Here is an 18,640-nt window from a genome sequence, read left to right as displayed (position 1 = left end):
GAAAATCTATGAATTGACCGAAGCTTTACACATATTTATATATATTTGTATGGATGAAATTATATGGTGTATATATAGCAATACATATTTTTATGTGCGCCTGCGGTAGAACTATGTACAATACATATTTTGAAACGTTAATATTGATGGATTATTTAAAAACAAAACGATTGTCACAGTTTTCCTTTTTCTTTTTATGTATGTGATATTATCGCAGAAAAAAAAAAGCTTGATATAATATCCTAATGGGATTTCAGAATCAAAAACAGGTTGGTATTACCTTCTGAGTTGTTTCTAAACATTACTATATTTCTATGAAATTCCGTTCTCATATTTATATATATGAGAGAGAGAATATATAAACAGAAATCAAAGTATCTATCTATCTGTCTATATATATATATACATATATATATATATATATATATATATATACAGTATGTGTGTATGTATACACGCACACACGTATATTCAATATATATGTTTATATTTTCGTGCACAGAAAACTAAAATATTCAAGATATGCTTGTGAAGAATGTATTTTCATATATATTCACGCCACCTTGTCTTTTCGATTCTTATGTTGTTACTACTTGGCCCCAGGTCGGACCCAAATCCAACAGATATAAAATCAAAACGTTCTTGTAAAGATCCTATCGTTTTCTTTTCTTTTTTTTTTTTTTCGGACGTAATATGCCGAGGACTTCATTATTTAATATATTTTTTCGCGTTATTGTTGTTTAACCCCAACTTGTCCTGATCCAGCATTCCTATAATTTAAGCATGTCCACAACTACATTCTCTATGTGTCCTTTTTTTTTAAGACGGTAATGTGTATTTTGAAGGAGATTCGGTTGTTATTTCTAGCAGGTTAAGTATCTACGTCGAGCAAGTATGTGAAATGTATTTCGATACTACTGCGTGACACCTTGAGCTAGTGTCTTCTGCCAATGCCTCAGGTCGCCTCAACCTTGTGAGTGAAATTGGACAGCTGAGAATCGTGTGCGTGACCGACAAGTGGACTGTTCCTGTCATTTATATAGTTGAACCTCGTTTCATACACTGAATGTTACTGATTTTAACTAAAGTTTACATCAAGGTGATAGATGTTCGTGTTACTGTCACACTTTCGTTGCTCTATTTGAGTTACTCTGCCACTTATCCTCAAGGTAGAATCCAATGCAATTGTTCCCGTGATCAAACAAATAAATTACTAACGATATATATTTTTACTCTTTTACTTGTTTCAGTCATTTGACTGCGGCCATGCTGGAGCACCGCCTTTAGTCGAGCAAATCGACCCCGGGACTTATTCTTTGTAAGCCCAGTACTTATTCTATCGGTCTTTTTCGCCGAACCGCTAGTGACGGGGACGTAAACACACCAGCATCGGTTGTCAAGCAATGCTGGGGGGACAAACACAGACACACAAACATATACACACACACTTATATATATATACATATATACGACAGGCTTCTTTCAGTTTCCGTCTACCAAATCCACTCACAAGGCATTGGTCGGCCCGGGGCTATAGCAGAAGACACTTGCCCAAGATGCCACATATATATATATATATATATATATATATATATATTGACAAATGTTGCAGTTCGTAAACGAAAGAGGAAGATAGTACCCTACACATGGAGTAGAGTTGGTTTATGTTTTTATTTAAACTAAGACTTTACAAATTTTGACCGATCTTTCATATGACTGAAACATTAGAAAGCTTGAAACTCGAGTAGCAACGAAAACTTGTTTAGTTTATGATATATACGAAAGCATAACTCTGATTAGAAAATTCGGACCCTGGTTTCAATCCCATTGCACAGTACATAAGGCGAGTGACTTCTAATAGCTTCGAGTTATACCTTGTGTGGGGAATTTGCTGAATGGAAACTTTTCAGAAGCTTGCCCTGTATAAATCTATGTATGTATATATATATATATATATATATGTGTGTGTGTGTGTCTTTGTGTTTACAGTCTAAAACATGATGTAGTTTCTACTAGTAGCCCGTTTTGTGTCATGACTTAGTAAGTCCGACAGATCATAAATGACCCCAGCAAACTGAAATGACTACTAGTGTTGATATGATTGACTAAAGCCATGAAATGGACCTATGTCCCAGCATGGCCACAGTCAAATGAATAAAATCAATAAATGTATATATATGAAAGTGGGTGTGTATTCTGTTCATGTTTTTAGGCATTGACGAAGTTGAAAGTAATGTTGTTCCGATCAGTGAAGCATAAGAAGCATGATAATATTGCTAATTTAACCCTTTTGATACTGCTGGAAGGGTCGGACTACGTTATATATATATAACTTAGTCCGACCCTTCCAGCAGTATCAAAAGGGTTCTATATATATATGAGACCTCCTTTGGTCACGACGCAGACCATGGGATTGCACTTAGAAAGTTACCCTGCCAGGCACAAGTCCGGGCAAGGTTGTTTATGGAAGACCAGCAGTCGCCCATGCATACTGGCCTCCCCTCTCCACGCCACCAGTGCTATCCAAGGGAAAGGCAAAGGCCGATAAAACTTGACACCTGTGACGTCGCAACTCATTTTACAGCTGAGTGAACTGGAGCAACGTGAAAAAAGTGTCTTGCTCAAGAACACAACACGCAGCCCGGTCCGGGATTCGAGCTCACAACCTCACGATCGTAAGCTCGACGCTCTAACCACTGACCCATGCGCCTTCACACACACACACACACACACACACATTATATATATAATTATTTGTTTCAGTCATTTGATTGACTGTGGCCATGCTGGAGCACCGCCATTAGTCGAACAAATCAACCCCAGGACTTATTCTTTGTAAGCCTAGTACTTATTCTATCGGGCGCTTTTGCCAAACCACTAAGTTACGGGGACGTAAACACACCAACATCGGTTGTCAAGCGATGGTGGGGGACAACACAGACACACACACACACGTACACATATATATCGTTACCCCCTACACGCAATTTTTTTCTCTCCTTGTTTCTTTTCTGTGTATCTTTCTGTCGAAGAGCGTAGGCTCGAAACGTAAAAGACTTGTTTTATTTCTATTCCGGAGCGCCATATTAATACATTGTTTATTTGTACTCCACCTGCCTTCGTCTTTTGTTTATTTTAGTAAACCTTCCCGTTATATATATATATATATATATATATATATATATACACGACGGGCTTCTTTCTGTTTCCATCTACCAAATCCACTCACAAGGCTTGTGTGTGTGTATATATATATATATATATATATATATATATTTATCTTTTACTTGTCTCAGTCATTTGACTGCAGCCATGCTGGAGCACCGCCTTGTTTAGGTGAGCAAATCAACCCCAGGACTTATTCTTTGTAAGCCTAGTACTTATTCTATCAGTCTCTTTTGCTGAACCGCTAAGTTACAGGGACGTAAACACCAGCATCGGTTCTCAAGTGATGTTGGGGGGACAAACACAGACACACAAACATACACACCCACATATATGTATATATATATATCGAAACAGCTGTCAGATATGATATAATTATATATTATATTTTATATTTTATATTTCTATTTCCTTGTCTAATTATATTTACAATATATTTTGTATAATGCCTTTACTGTTATGTAATGGTGTAATAAAGTATTGATTGGGTATCATTTGATGGTTGATGTTTGATTGATTTAAGTATGTTTCTCCATTTTCTAATTTTGTAGTATATATATATATATATATATATATATATATATACGACAGGCTTTTTTGAGTTTCTGTTTACCAAATCCACTCACAAGGCTTTGGTCGACCCAAGGCTATAGTAAAAGACCACTTGCCCAAGGTACCATGCAATGGGACTGAACCCGGAACCATGTGGTTGGTAAGCAAGCTCTACTTACCACACAGCCACTCATATATATGATATAAATGTTTTTCATCATCTTACCTATACTCGTTTTTGTATACTTGCATGAGCTGGCGGGTCTTCTTTGCCACTTGTCACAGTACCTTGCCTCGCCAAGGTCGACTTTGCCTTTCATCCTTTCGGGGTCGATAAATTAATTACGATTTACGCACTGGGGTCGATGTAATGGACTTAATCCATTTGTCTGTCCTTGTTTGTTCCCTCTATGTTTAGCCCCTTGTGGGTAATAAAGAAACACATTTGTGAAGTCCAGGATTGTGAGATCAGTCTTCACCATTTCTTTTCATATCAACCTCTGTCTTCCTCATCAGCTTGTTCTGTCTATTTGGGTTGCTTTATATTTTATTACCCAATTATCATTCTCCATATTCATTAGTGTCTTCTTTACCACTGCTGTCTCTTATCATGCACACTACATTTAATTCCTCTACTCATTTGTGCTCTGTCTTTCATTCATAGTTATATTGCACATCCAGCAGAACATTTTCATATCATTTTTCTTTGGCCTTTACAACTCACCTACATTCAATGCCTATGATTTCTAATCAACATCACACTTCATACACGAACCTCATACAATTTATCCTTCTCTTGAAAAAAGAATCCATTTGCTGTCAGCAGAGGTAGTAGCTTGCTAAACTTTTTCCACTTTTTTCTTACTCTGGCTACCATGCTATCTATGTACCTACCTCCACTGCTAATTAGCTCTCACAAGTAATAAAAGCATTCAACTACTTGCTTCTATGAAACCTTCTGGGTATTTGAAAGGATTTATTTTATGAGTGCTGCTATTGCTAACAACTGTAGATCTGCAACACATAAAGTTTACCTACTGTGTCAGCCTACCTACAATCCCTTTCTACAATAGGAACAAGGCCTGAAACTTAGGGAAGGGGACTAGTCAATCACATCAACCCCAGTATTTCACTGATACTTATTTCATCGACCTGAAATGATGAAAGGCAAAGTCGACCCTGGCAGAATTTTAACTCAGAATGTAGTGACAGGCGAAATACTGCTAAGCATTTTGTCCAGCATGCTAACGATTCTGCCAATTCACCACCTTAGCCTACCTACAATGCCATCACATCTCTCATCTAACCTATAGAGTGTACTGTATGAAATCCCTACTTCTTTTCTGCATATTTATCCTGACCACTTTCCAAATGGTACACAAGAGCTTCCACTAAGTGCCAGTTTTAACCCTTTTGTTACCGTATTTCTTTTCAGATGCTCTGTGTTTCATTCAATTAATTTTAAATATAACAAAGAATTTAGTAAAAGAACTTAGTTATCATTAAGCTGGTGTTAGGAACATAAATTGTGACTAAGGTTTGGTGGAAGATTTTAATTCAGTACTTATGAAAACAAGACATTTGTACTAAGAGCCAGAGGCGGTTTTGGCCGGGTTGGTATCAAAAGGGTTAAACTACCTTATTAGAGCCTGGAAAACCTTTTTATAAACAAAATGGGGCTGTAAACTGAGGACTACCTGATGTTACACCTACCAGCACACTAAATGCCTCATTGCCAAGTCTTACCTTCTTGACATCATCTAACGAGTCATTAATTTACAACTAGTTTTCTTAACAGCCACACAAACAGTGCAAGATACAGTGTGAATGGCCTTCTCAAGACCACTAGGTATAGTGATTTGTTCATAACTAAGAACTTCTCTTCTAATTCAATAGGACTAAGGTTTTGGTGGTGCAAACCTGAACTGCATTTCAACTATGTTAACTTTTGTCTTAATCAGTTGTACTATAGCTCTTCCTCTTACTTTCCTAGCTTGATCTATTAGTTTGATTCCACTTCACATTCTTCTTTCTAAAACATCTTTGACCTATAACACCTGGTGATGATACTACTATGTCAGTAGGCAGCGAGCTGGCAGAAACGTTAGCACGCTGGGCGAAATGCTTTGCGGTATTTCGTCTGCCGTCACGCTCTGAGTTCAAATTCCGCCGAGGTCGACTTTGCCTTTCATCCTTTCGGGGTCGATAAATAAAGTACCAGTTTCACACTGGGGTCGATGTAATCGACTTAATCCGTTTGTCTGTCTTTGTTTGTCCCCTCTTTGTTTAGCCCCTTGTGGGTAGTAAAGAAATAGATACTACTATGTCAGTCATTGTGTGTGACACCTTCTTGTACCACATCATTGACAATGTGGGTGACTAAACACTTTAGCATTTCAGCAACTATCCCTGATGACCCAACTACCTTCTCTCTCTTCATATATTAAGCTATGCTTTTGACTGAACAGTTGGTCTTGCTGTTAGTTATTCTTATTCAGCATGAGATACTTTTTTCATACAGCAACCTTTCCTAGTAATATTTCCAAGCCTTTTTCTTCTCAGTGTCAATAAGAACAAATGTGCCACTGTTATTCTATATACACTTTTCTCCAATAACGTTTTGATTCACATGCACATATTACTTTGTAATCTGGAACAAACACCTCATGCCTCTGATCCTCTTATCACAGAACATTGCTTCTTACAACTCCTTTCCTAGTTACCTGATGTACCTGATGTCTAGTTATCTCTGGTTTATGCTCTGGCTCTCTGCATTCTGAATTCCTAGCAAGGTCAACTTTGACATTCATTTTTACCAAATCAATTAAATTAAATGCCAGTCCAGACCAGTAGATTGGTGGAATCGTTACAGCATTGGATGAGATGCCTTGTGGTAGTTGTTCTGGCTCTTTGAGTTTTGAGTTCTGAATGGTAGACTTAATCTGCTGCTTGGTTTAACACCATCAGCTGGTCCTTTGGTGCCTTAAATAGAGCTTGCAAGCATTTGAGCCAAGTTTCTGGTTTGAGGATAATTTCTTTCCTTTCTCTCACCACTGTTGGTTCTTCCAAGAACTGGTATGGATTTTTTGAACTCTTAAATTACGTTTTTTAAGAATTTACAGTGCACCTTGATACATCTTGCAGCATGCCACTTGAGAACTTTGGGCTAGGATGTGTATGTGTAACAGCAATATTGTGGGTCTTGTGCTTTGTAGAGGGTCAGCAACTGGAGAAAACTTAAGTATTTTATTTTACTTTACTCAGAAGAGTAAACCTAGTGTTGAAACAAAGTTTTGACAATGTTATATATGTAATGTTTCCGTAAACAATCATAAGATTTCTTATGTAGCTTTGAGGGGTTATTTCCTTTCTCATGAATATTGTGTTGTATAAGGTCATTTCCTTGATATATGAGCCAATTGTATTTTTATTACTGTTGTAGTAGGTTATGTCCATACTGATAAGTTTGTTCAGGTTGTCTCAGTTCATAGGAGCAATGCAGTGCTTATGGATGATGTCTAGATGTGAAGAAGTGGCGAGTGGTTAGCTCCTGTGTAAGGAGTAGTCAGAAGTAAGAATAAGGAGATCATTAATCATCATGGTCATCATTTAAAGTCCACCTTCCCTGCTGGCATAGGTTGGATGGTTTGACAGGAGCTGGCCAGACTGCTGTGTCTGTTTTGGTATGGTTTTTACAGCTGGATGCTCTTAAAAAAATAAATAAAACATCCGTTTTCCATGCTGGCATGGGTTGGACAGTTTGACCGAACTGGTAGGGCCAAGGGCTGCAGCAGGGTCTATTTTCTGCTCTGGCGTGGTTTCTACAGCTGGATGCCCTTCCTAACACCAACCATTCCACATAGTGTACTGAATGCATTTTGTGGAACCAGCACCAGTGCTTATAACATAGCATCAGTGCCAGTGCTTTTTATGCATCACCTGGACAGATCTTCTTGAATACAGTAATGCACCAGATGTTTCAGTTCTTTGTCATAACTCTCTGTACTATTAAGCTAAGAAACCCTTGACAAGCTTGAGAGAATTAAACAAATTTTGGGATATACCAAAATTAATAGAGTATAGGCTGGAGTGTTCTGTCTTATCCTAACCCTTTGACAGAAAACTTCTAGTCTAAAACAAGAGCAATTGGAGATCATAGGCAGGCAACTGAGCTAGGAGGTTCTCATGTCAGACATAATCAAAAGTTTTGCTGGTATAAAAGGTAACGATTTACATTTCTCAAATTTATGAAGAGTGATGTAGAACAGCAAGATTTGGTTTGATAGAAAATATACCGGTTGCTACTGGAAAAAGAGACACAGGTGTTGGAAGTAAGGATGATAGATCTGTTCATCATCATCGTTTAACGTCCACTTTCCATGCTAGTATGGGTTGGACGATTTGATTGAGGACTGACGAACCAGATGGCTGCACCAGGCTCCAATCTTGATCTGGCAGTTTCTACAGCTGGATGCCCTTCCTAATGCCAACCACTCCGAGAGTGTAGTGGGTGTTTTTATGTGCCACCGGCACAAGGGCCAGTCAGGCGGTACTAGCAACAGCCACGAAAAAAATCGTCTTTTTTTTTTTATGTGTCACCTGCACACCAGCACAAGTGCCAGTAAGGCAACACTTGTAACGATCACACTCGTATGGTGTTTTTTACGTGCCACCGGCACGAACGCCAGTTAGCCGCTCTGGCAACAATCACGCTCAGATGGTGCTCTTAGTGCTCCACTAGCATGGATGCCAGTCAGCTGGTAGTATTTACAATCACCTCTGTCATGTTTGAAATGTTAGATAGCTCAGTAGTTTTTTTTCTTTTTATGCCATGAGAATTTTCTTCTCAACACACAACACTTTTCTCCTCATATTTTCATCCATACGAATCATCACATACTCATACCATCCGCCACACACCTATAATACACTCGTATCATCCATCACACACCCTTAAATATCACACGCTTATACCATACTATGATCCTGAAAGATTTCAATACAATTCCCAGAGAACAGACTGAAATAGGTTTCTGCATAAACTAGACCCATGCAGTAACTTGAACCTAGGGCAGCAAACTAAAAAAATATACAAACCTAATATGATGAATACTAATAGCAGAGGTTGACTGTGACAAGATTTCCATTCTTAGTTGAAGCCAATTCAAGCCATTTAATTCTTGTACACATAACATCATAGAACCGAAACTATACACTGACCTCTTAGAACTGACCCTTTGAAAGGCTCATTGTAAATTAGGTGATGTCTGTATTATACATTATCAAGTGTGATTACCATTTCTTTTATTTACTGTTTTCTCAATGTTTTTTTTTTTTTATAGACTATGGAATCCTGCAGTATCTGTAGTAGTGGTTGTTGAACTGCATCACCTTGTGTGTGTGTGCTGGCAAGTTGAAAGTATTTTCCCAGTAAGTTCACTGCCTCAGCCAACAATGGAAATAGAACTCCACAAATTATCAACTCTGAAAACATCTTTGAATAAAAGTAAATATCCATGTGAATATTGCCAAAAGTCTTTCTCCAGACCAAGTCACCTGACACGTCACCTCAGAGTTCACACTGGTGAAAAGCCGTTTTTCTGTTTGGTTTGTGGCAAATGTTTCAAGCAGTCAAACCATTTGACGTCACATGCCAAAATCCACCACAAGCCTATAGACACCAACAACAATGCCCTCTCACTGCTTACAGTTGATCCGTCATTGACCACTTTTGACACGTCGTCAAGTTTCTTGACTCCTGGTGACAAAAGCAACCATGAAATGTCACACATTGAATCTCCTACTTGTTTCACTAATGGATTATTACCTTCACATGTGAAAAGAGAATCTAGTTTAAGCTTAAGGGACGATGATTGTATTATTACAAAGGCCAACACAAACAGACAAGTCGAAAACTTGATTTTAAGTGGATCGATAGCAGCATGCCTAAAAAGATCAACACCAGCATTTCTGTCCAAACACCACTTAAACTATAAGAAAGATGTTTCTAAATTAACCAACAAAAGCCCCGTCAGTAAGGAGTTAACAACATCTTTGAAGTGTGAACTATGTATGGAAGAATTCATGAATTACAACTCCTTAAAAATTCATTTACAAACGCACACACTTCCTACAAAAATTCAGCACCAAAAGAGACCAGTAGTAAAAAATATGAATGTCTTCTCTTATAGGGATTATTTATCACAGAAAAGTGTTTCAGAAAATAAAGATGGACATCTACAAATTCAGATGAAAGAGAATTTGGATGTCAGTAAAGACGTCAGTAATATTTCCATTGATGTATCTGATGACATATTAAATGATGAAATATTGCTTCAACAATCAGATGCTGAATCTGATGATGATGATGTTATTATCATTAAAGCAGATCCTGATAGTGAGGCAAACCTCTCTTCTGACTCAGCCCTGGAGACAGAGAAATCAAAACCAACTAAACCAACCCTTCGTACCAAAGATCCCCAACTAGATGACATCAGGGTAACATCAAAACATAAACATCTTGACTCTATGGATCTGAATGAAAATTCCTCAACACTCCAAACTTTAAGAGAAAATAATAACTTCAAATCAGGATTTTCTTCTTCAAACTTGAGGATTCTAGAGAAGATGTTATCTGGAGAAACAGTAGACCAAAGCTATTTAAATACAGCATTATCATCATCATTGACACCATCATCATCATCATCATCATCACAAACTGCTAAAAGGCAATCTTTTATACACTTTGACATTGACAAGAATCGTACACACCATGTCGGCTTAAAGCCATTTACCAGAGACAAACTTGCAACACAGCAATGGGAAACATCACACTCATCCACCATCAGTCCAAGTAAACGACGCCAAATTCTTTCATCCCTACCCAATGATGCCACAACAACACAACAGCTGCCGCATCTTACTTCAAACAAAGCGATTTCTAGTGATGCTGGTCAACTGAACCGAACGCTTTTCCCATCAACCATTCCAGAAAACCAGTCAAGTTTCTCAAGAACCTCCAAGTTCAAGCCAGATACGTTTGTGTCGCGTACTGGCTTTAATGTCATCAATAACACTTCTGTCCAACAGCCAGAGAGCCGAAAGAGACTTTCAAATCAATTGATTAGTAACAGTAAATCTAGCAACACTCTGTCTAGAACACCACTGATGACCAGCCAGCAACATACAAGCTCCAACTTCTTGGCCTTTAAGAATCAACATCAAAATTATCAGTCAAGAATAAAAAAGCCACATTTAAGTACATTTGGTGTATATCAAAGCCGTAATCGATACTTATCTGGCAATAATTCTCAGAACAGATTTCGATGTAAATACTGTCCAAAAGCATTTTCCCGACCCAGTCATTTATTACGACACGTCCGTGTCCACACAGGAGAGAAGCCATTCAAATGTAAATATTGTAGTAAACAGTTCCGTCAGTCAAATCACTTAACAACTCACATTAGAATTCATACTGGCATCAAACCATTCCAGCACAGATTTCACCTCAGCCCCAGACCATTTGACTGCCAGCTGTGTGGCCAAAGTTTTTTCTTACTCAGTCATTTAAATCTGCATCTTCAATCACATGTTGCCACTCTCAATTATCCCAATACACAATTCAGCGACGATGCTCTCCTTGTGCTTGATCCTAATGAAGATTCAGTTATGATAGATGACGAAGCCCCTTCACACAATACCACTTTAGAGAAAGCACACCCAATACAAAATGATAGCGAACACTCTATGTCGAAGAGCCTGACACAAAACGTGCATCCCTCTGTTCTGTATATTAAAGAACTGTCTGAGGTGCCCTACAACAAAGACTCAAATAATAATGAACATGTGGAACTTTTGTCAGAAGATGAAAGCATTGAGGAAATCTCTGAAAGTGTCGATACTAATTGTAAGGGTTCCAGTGTACAGGACAATCAGACATCTGTTGAGTCTAACTTTGATACAGAATTCATTACACCACATGCAAATGAGGTATGGACCTTGAGAACAGATGATTTGGATTCTAAAACGTCTGTTTCTACTCCAAATGAATTCCATAACCAGTTATCCACTGAAACATATACTCCTAAAGAACTGGAATGGAAATCTAGGTCCTCTTCAGATTCTACAGACAATCAAGAAGTTGCCATTGAAGTTGTTAAATGTGAGGAAGATCATCTCAGTGAACAAGTCAATCGCAACCTTTCAGAAATTCAAACTTCTGTGAAGAAAGAACAGGAAAGTGTTGATGAATGCAACCCTGACACTCTATCAGTGTTTACCCCAAAACTGACACCAAGTCCTAAACCAGATGAGTGTTTTGTAAAGGTTAAAGAAGAGCCCTTAGAAGAGGAAGATGTAGACAGGAATGACGTGTCATTAAGTGATAAATCTCTGTCCACTGCCTGCAAATATACCGAAAAAGACAACATGCAGGAATTTCTGGAACAAGAACAAAGTAATTTTCTTGGAAACTGCCTCCAAAATATTAAAACAGAGGCATGTGCTTCAACAAACACAGTGTCTAGTTATCCACTTGACATAGAAGATGAACAAGATATTTGGAAAAAATTCACACACAGTTCATCCCATGCCTTTAATGAAGATGCACTGAAATTAAATGACCCTAAAAAGAATGCAAAGATGTCTACCAACCAAGAACATAGACAATCTACACAAGACAATCCCAACACAGTTGAACCCTTTGACCCAGGTAAAGGGATGAAGTGTCATTATTGCAACAAACACTTTGAAAATTGGAACCACTACAGTATACATGTTAAATCTCACTATACAGACAATCAAGTTTATCTGGACAATACCTCTCTGAGATACAACCCAAATTTTGGGATTGTATCACAGAATTTTCTTATCATTGATGATGATGATGATGATGATGATAATCCTGCACCCAGTGCCAAAGCTTTAACTCAAGAATCTCAACATATTTTAGCTTCACCAAATAGAAGATTAAGGAGAGCAGTCTATGGAAATAATTCAGTCTCCCCTTCATCCGTGTCTAAAAAGCCAATGTTTAAATGTACATATTGTGAGAAATCTTTTTCTCGACCTAGTCATCTAACCAGACATATTCGTATCCATACTGGTGAGAAACCATTCAGGTGTAACATTTGCAATAAAAATTTCACTCAATCCAACCATCTGACATCACACTTGAAGATTCATACAGAAAGGAAACTTGATGACTATTCTAGTATTCAACAGCGATTCTCCTTGCTGAGCCAATTTGAGACACACTTGAAGACACGTGGATCATGGCACTCTAACCCTGTTGAAGGAAAATCCCTAGCCCTCCACAATAACAATCACAGCACTGAAAATCTAGCCAATAAAGTGATTCTTAACTCTGCTACTACTTCCCCAAATGAAATCAACTCATCCAACCAAGAATCATCGTTTACCACAAATAAACAACTGGAAACCAAACATTCTTTATCAGATCCTTCCAATATCAGCTACAAAGCAGCTGAGGAGTCTTTATCTGATCTGAGAGAAGAAACTTCTGAACTAACAAATTCTCCAGATTCTTCAACCAGCCAGTGCAAGACTGATATTGCTTCCTTCAATTCTGGTAATAATTTCAATACTGTTTCTTCCCCCGTCTTTCCATCAATTAGTATTATGCAAAATATCTTAAAAGAGCCCCAAATCAAAGTTGAAAAAAATAACTTTGCCAGAGATTACTCGGCAGAATGGCAAAGAGGGGATAAGACAGCTACTTTAGAGAAGCAGGTTTTATATGAAGATGATGTTAAACCAGAAATTTTGCCAAATATTTGAAGTATTTTATTAAATCAACTTGAAAAATTTATCTGCTGAAATTTAGATCTTACAGTTTTTTTTTTTTTTTGCTTCATTTGGCAAAGAATTAGTAATTAAAAGACCAGAAAATATCCTGCAGTTTCTCAACTGGTAAAACAAGAAACTTGTAAAAATGCAGGTAATGTCCACACAATTTTGACAATTAATCGAACCAACATTAGTATTTGAATTCAGACTTCTGCTCTGATTGACCCCACCTTTCGTCCCATACTCCTGACATGGAATATAGAGAGGAAAGTGATTTAAGTGCCAACAATCTACAAATGGGCTAAAAAAAAATAATAATAATAAATACTAGTAATATATTGCAATCAAATCTTATTAACTATACACAACAACAATAATTGATCTTGTAGTCATCTGGAAAAAAAAACACATTAATATTAATGTGTGTCCATTTTATATGTGTATGAAGATATAGTGTGTGCATATGTGTGTACTTCAAAAAATGCAGTGTTGATGGAGAGATATTGTGGTCGAGTTATGTAAATAACAAACTCATTACTGCCATTTGAATCACATACAATGACATCAGTTAAGACAATTGCACAAACATTAAAGTGTATAATTTTGAAAAAGTAAAATATATTTTGAAATTATAAATGTATTTGTATTTAATAATAGATTATATATAGCTGTGTGGTTAGGGAGCTTGCTTCCTAACTACATGGTTTTGGGTTCAGTCCCACTGCGTGGCACTTCGGGCAGGTGTCTTCCACTATAGCCCCGAGTCGACCGAAGCTTTGTGATTGAATTCGGTAGGCAGAAGTTACTGCCGTGTGTGTATGTGTGCGTGTAGGTGCTCAGTGCCTCTCCGAAAGAGAGAGAGGGATATATATATATATATATGTGTGTGTGGAGGTGCAATGGCCCAGTGGTTAGGGCAGCGGACTCGCGGTTTCAATTCCCAGACCGGGCGTTGAGTGTTTATTGAGCGAAAACACCTATAGCTCCACAAGGCACCAGCAGGGAGTGGTGGCGATCCCTGCTGTACTCTTTCGCCACAACTTTCTCTCACTCTTCTGTTGGCCTGCTCGCTTAGCCAGCGGGGTGGCGTCATTTGCAGGCTAAAACAATGCGAAGCGCATTGTCACCAGCGATGTGTAGCAACATCTGATAGCCTGGTCGGTCATGGTGAGATATATATATATATATACACATATATATATATATATATACACACACATATATATAATCTTTAGAAGTTTTCGTATAAAATGTATATTTATCTTCATATTTTTGTGTGTAATTTTATATACCGTAAATCCTCGAGTATAATCCACATTTTTTTCCCAAAATTTAAAGGTCAAAATCCCTAGTGTGTATTATATACGAGGCTAAAAATGAAAAATATTTTCTAAACAATGTCCAAGTCTCTATTTGCTGTCCAACAATGTTTATTCAGACGCATTTTGTGATGTTGGGCGCAAAAATACCTTGCCTGAAAGCAATGAAGTCATCAAAGAATTATCCATAACTTTCAGTAAACAACATTTATTAAAATAAAAGTATTCAGAACACAGAACAACATGTAACAAAAACAATTTGCAAACATATTTACATTCCCATATAACAGTTAAGAACATCACCATTATTGTATTCCGCATGTGCGGAAGTGTTTGTTCGACTAGGTGCTGCCGGTTTAATTACGCACGACTCAAGTTAAGAGAAGGGGTGCGTATTATACACAAGGTTTAGGTTTTTCAGAGGTACAGCCCCCTAAAAATCCCCTGCGTAATATACTCAAGGGCGGACTATACTCAAGGAATTACGGTATACATATGTTAAAAAGTATATGTATATAATGTTTTTGTGTATGCAGTGGAAGTCTCATATTTTTGTGTATGCAGTGGAAGTCTCTCAAGGTCCAAGAAAAACAGTCTCTTGCTGAACAAACTAGCACATAGTGATATGTGCTGTACACTAGCTCATTTCCTCCAAGTTGGCATTGCTTGAACAGGTGCATCACACATCAGGTGTTGAAGTAATTGCAGAACAACATTAGATGAAGTGTATACTCCAGGAATTGAAACCACAATCATGCATTCATAAGTACAACCTAACCACTAGGCCATGTACTCTCAGATTGTGTGTGTGTGTGTGTGTATACATTTATCTGTTGTGTGGGATGTGGCATGCCAGTGTGTTTTACAATTTTCTTCATACTTGTGTGATCCTGCTGCACGGCATCTTGGCCAGAAGTCTTCTACCATGGTTTCAAATCAGTCCAAGCCTTGTGAGTGAAATTACATAGAGAGAAGCTGGGTGAGAACTGGTCAGCATGATCATACCTATTTCTTTATTATCCACAAGGGGCTAAACACAGAGGGGACAAACAAGGACAGACATAGGTATTAAGTCGATTACATCGACCCCAGTGCGTAACTGGTACTTAATTTATCGACCCCAAAAGGATGAAAGGCAAAGTTGACCTCGGCGGAATTTGAACTCACAACATAACAGCAGACGAAATACGGCTATGCATTTTGCCCGGCATGCTAACGTTTCTGCCAGCTCGCCACCTAAACGTTCATGATCATACCTGTTCTTTGGTTGTAGACTTAATCCATTGTCCTGCTTAACTCTACATCCTGCCTTGAGTGCCTTTAACGTTTAAACTAGCCATAATATTCAACCCATTTTATGTGCTAAGTGGCCAGATCTGGCTCCCTCACCAACCCTACAATATCATTCTAAAAATTAAGTTACCTCATCAAAATCTCAAAGCTATAAGATAACACATATTTAAGCTGCAGGACGAGATAGTGAAGATGCCGATGACCGCTCAGTTCAGAGTCTCCCTTGACCAGAAATGGCCTGAACTCTTTGTATAACCACCCTCCCAGTACATAACTCCCTGTCCCCCTACATGGCTTTGCTTTTGCTTTTTGAGCCAATAAAAATTGAATTGAATTGAATTGAAAATTCAAGACAATATAAATAAATTAGCTCTTTTGACAGAATAATGTAAATGCTGAACGGTCAACAGCTTTCTCTCTGTTGCATGCAAGTAATTGGCTAAGTCACCCCTGTGAGGGCAACTTCCTCCTATCAGTCACAAAGGCCATGGAAATAGTTATGGGTTCCACCTTTTCTCCTCTGATTAACACATTTCAAAGACAAAAAAAAACTTTCACACATCTAGAGTTAATGAGTATTCTTGTCTGATAACATATGAAAAAATGCATAAACATCATCTTGGCTGTGTACAGGCACAGGCATAGCTGTGTAATTACACTTGCTTTGCAACAATATGGTCTCCGTTTCAGTCCCACCGTGTGGAACCTTGAGCTTGTGTCTTCTACTATAGCCCCAAGCTAACCAATGCCTTGTGAGTGAATTTTGTAGACAAAAACTATATGGAAACCTGTTGTTTGTGTGTGTGTATATGTATAATTGTGTATGTGTGTGTGCACACATGCACATTTTTGTATCTTTGTTTATCCCCACTCCACTTGACAACTGGTGTTGGTTTGTTTATATCTCTGTAATTTAACAGTTCAACAAGAGACTAACAGCTAAAGAACTTGACTTTAAAAAAATAAGTACTGGGGTTTTGTTTGACTAAAACTTTCAAGATAGTGCCCCAGCATGGCCGCAGTCCAAAAGACTAAAATAAAAGATGAATCCTCAATAAATGATGATATTCTTTAGCCCAATGTGAACCAATGTGAAGCAGACATTTTATCAAATTTTCAACAGGGCCATATTTGCCTTCCATCCTTCCAGAATTAATTAGCTCTTTCATTTAACATTTTTTGCTGAAATACACCACCATCATTTCAATTAATTATTAAGCTAATGTTTGGGATCATAAATATGAAATTTTTATGGAAGGTTTTAATTTAAATCCCTTTAACCCTTTAGCATTCAGATTAATTTGTCAAATGTAATGTGTATTTATTCACATTGATTTGAATCAATCATATATTATCTCATAGCTTTGAGATTTCAATGATTTGTTTCTTCATTTTTAGGATAACATTATAGGGTATGTGTGAGAGATCAAATCCAGCCAGCTTGAACATAAAACAAGTTGAATATTTTGGCTGGATATGGTCAGTCTAAATGCTAAAAGGTTAAAACAAAGTTCATATCACAGAACCACGGATAGTCTGAGGTGGATTGGTATTAAAAGGGGTCAAAAGTTAAGTATTCATGAAAATGTGCTGCATTATACCAAGTGTCAGTGTTTGCTGTATACCCCCAAATCAACCCAGAATAACATTATAGGGTATGTGTGAGAGGTCAGATCCAGCCAGCTTGAACATAAAACAAGTAGAATATTTTGGCTGGATATGGTTAGTCTAAATGCTAAAAGGTTAAAACAAAGTTCATATCACAGAACCACGGGTAGTCTGGGGTGGATTGGTATTAAAAGGGGTCAAGTAAAGTATTCATGAAAATGTACTGCATTATACCAGGTGTCAGTGTTTGCTGTATACCTCCAAGTCAACCCAGATGAGTACACCTATGATGAAAGCATCTCAGCCATGAGACACTTCCCAAATCATATTGATTCATGGGCAGGTTTCCCGGATCCTGTGGTGTATAATATAGTCCCTACTGGATAGGATGCCAATCCATCGTAGGATTACTCAGTTTTTGCCAGCAGAGTGGACTGGAGCAATTTGAAATGAAGAGTTTTGCTCAAGCACACGAAACATCACCTGGTGCAGGAATCGAAACCACAATCTTACGATCATGAATCCAACACTAATCTACATGCCTCCACATATCAGCCATGATTATCCTAAATTTATTTGACATAATCTAAAATTATACAATGTACCCTATTTTTTAAGACAGTGAGATGTAATATATATTGGACTGTTTGACAGAATTATTAGAGCATCAGACAAATGTCTTGTAGCAATTGTTCCAGCTCTTTGCAGTCTGTATTCAAATCCTACCAAAGTCAACTTTGCCTTTGATACTTCCAAATAAAGCACAAGTTCAGTAGTAGGACAGATTTCTCTCTCTCAGATTTGCTTAACCCACTGTGGGAGGGTCATAGAGGACCACTTACTATGTTTGTTTTCTCCAGAAATAAAAGAGGATTGAACTAGCAACATCTCATCTA

General features: G+C 37.7%; 1 protein-coding gene across 1 annotated transcript; it reads left to right on the top strand.

The window, feature by feature from the left end:
- The first annotated feature begins 135 nt into the window (after positions 1 to 135).
- On the top strand, positions 136 to 14,156 carry LOC115221332 (MDS1 and EVI1 complex locus protein EVI1-A-like). Its single transcript, XM_029791503.2, has 2 exons — positions 136 to 269; positions 9,060 to 14,156. The coding sequence occupies exon 2, from the start codon at positions 9,172 to 9,174 to the stop codon at positions 13,513 to 13,515; it is 4,344 nt and encodes a 1,447-aa protein (XP_029647363.1). The 5' UTR covers positions 136 to 269; positions 9,060 to 9,171; the 3' UTR covers positions 13,516 to 14,156.
- The last annotated feature ends 4,484 nt before the right edge of the window (positions 14,157 to 18,640 follow it).

Source organism: Octopus sinensis, linkage group LG18, assembly GCF_006345805.1.
Source record: "Octopus sinensis linkage group LG18, ASM634580v1, whole genome shotgun sequence".
Classification (NCBI taxonomy): domain Eukaryota; kingdom Metazoa; phylum Mollusca; class Cephalopoda; order Octopoda; family Octopodidae; genus Octopus; species Octopus sinensis.
This window is presented reverse-complemented; position numbering and strand designations above follow the sequence as displayed.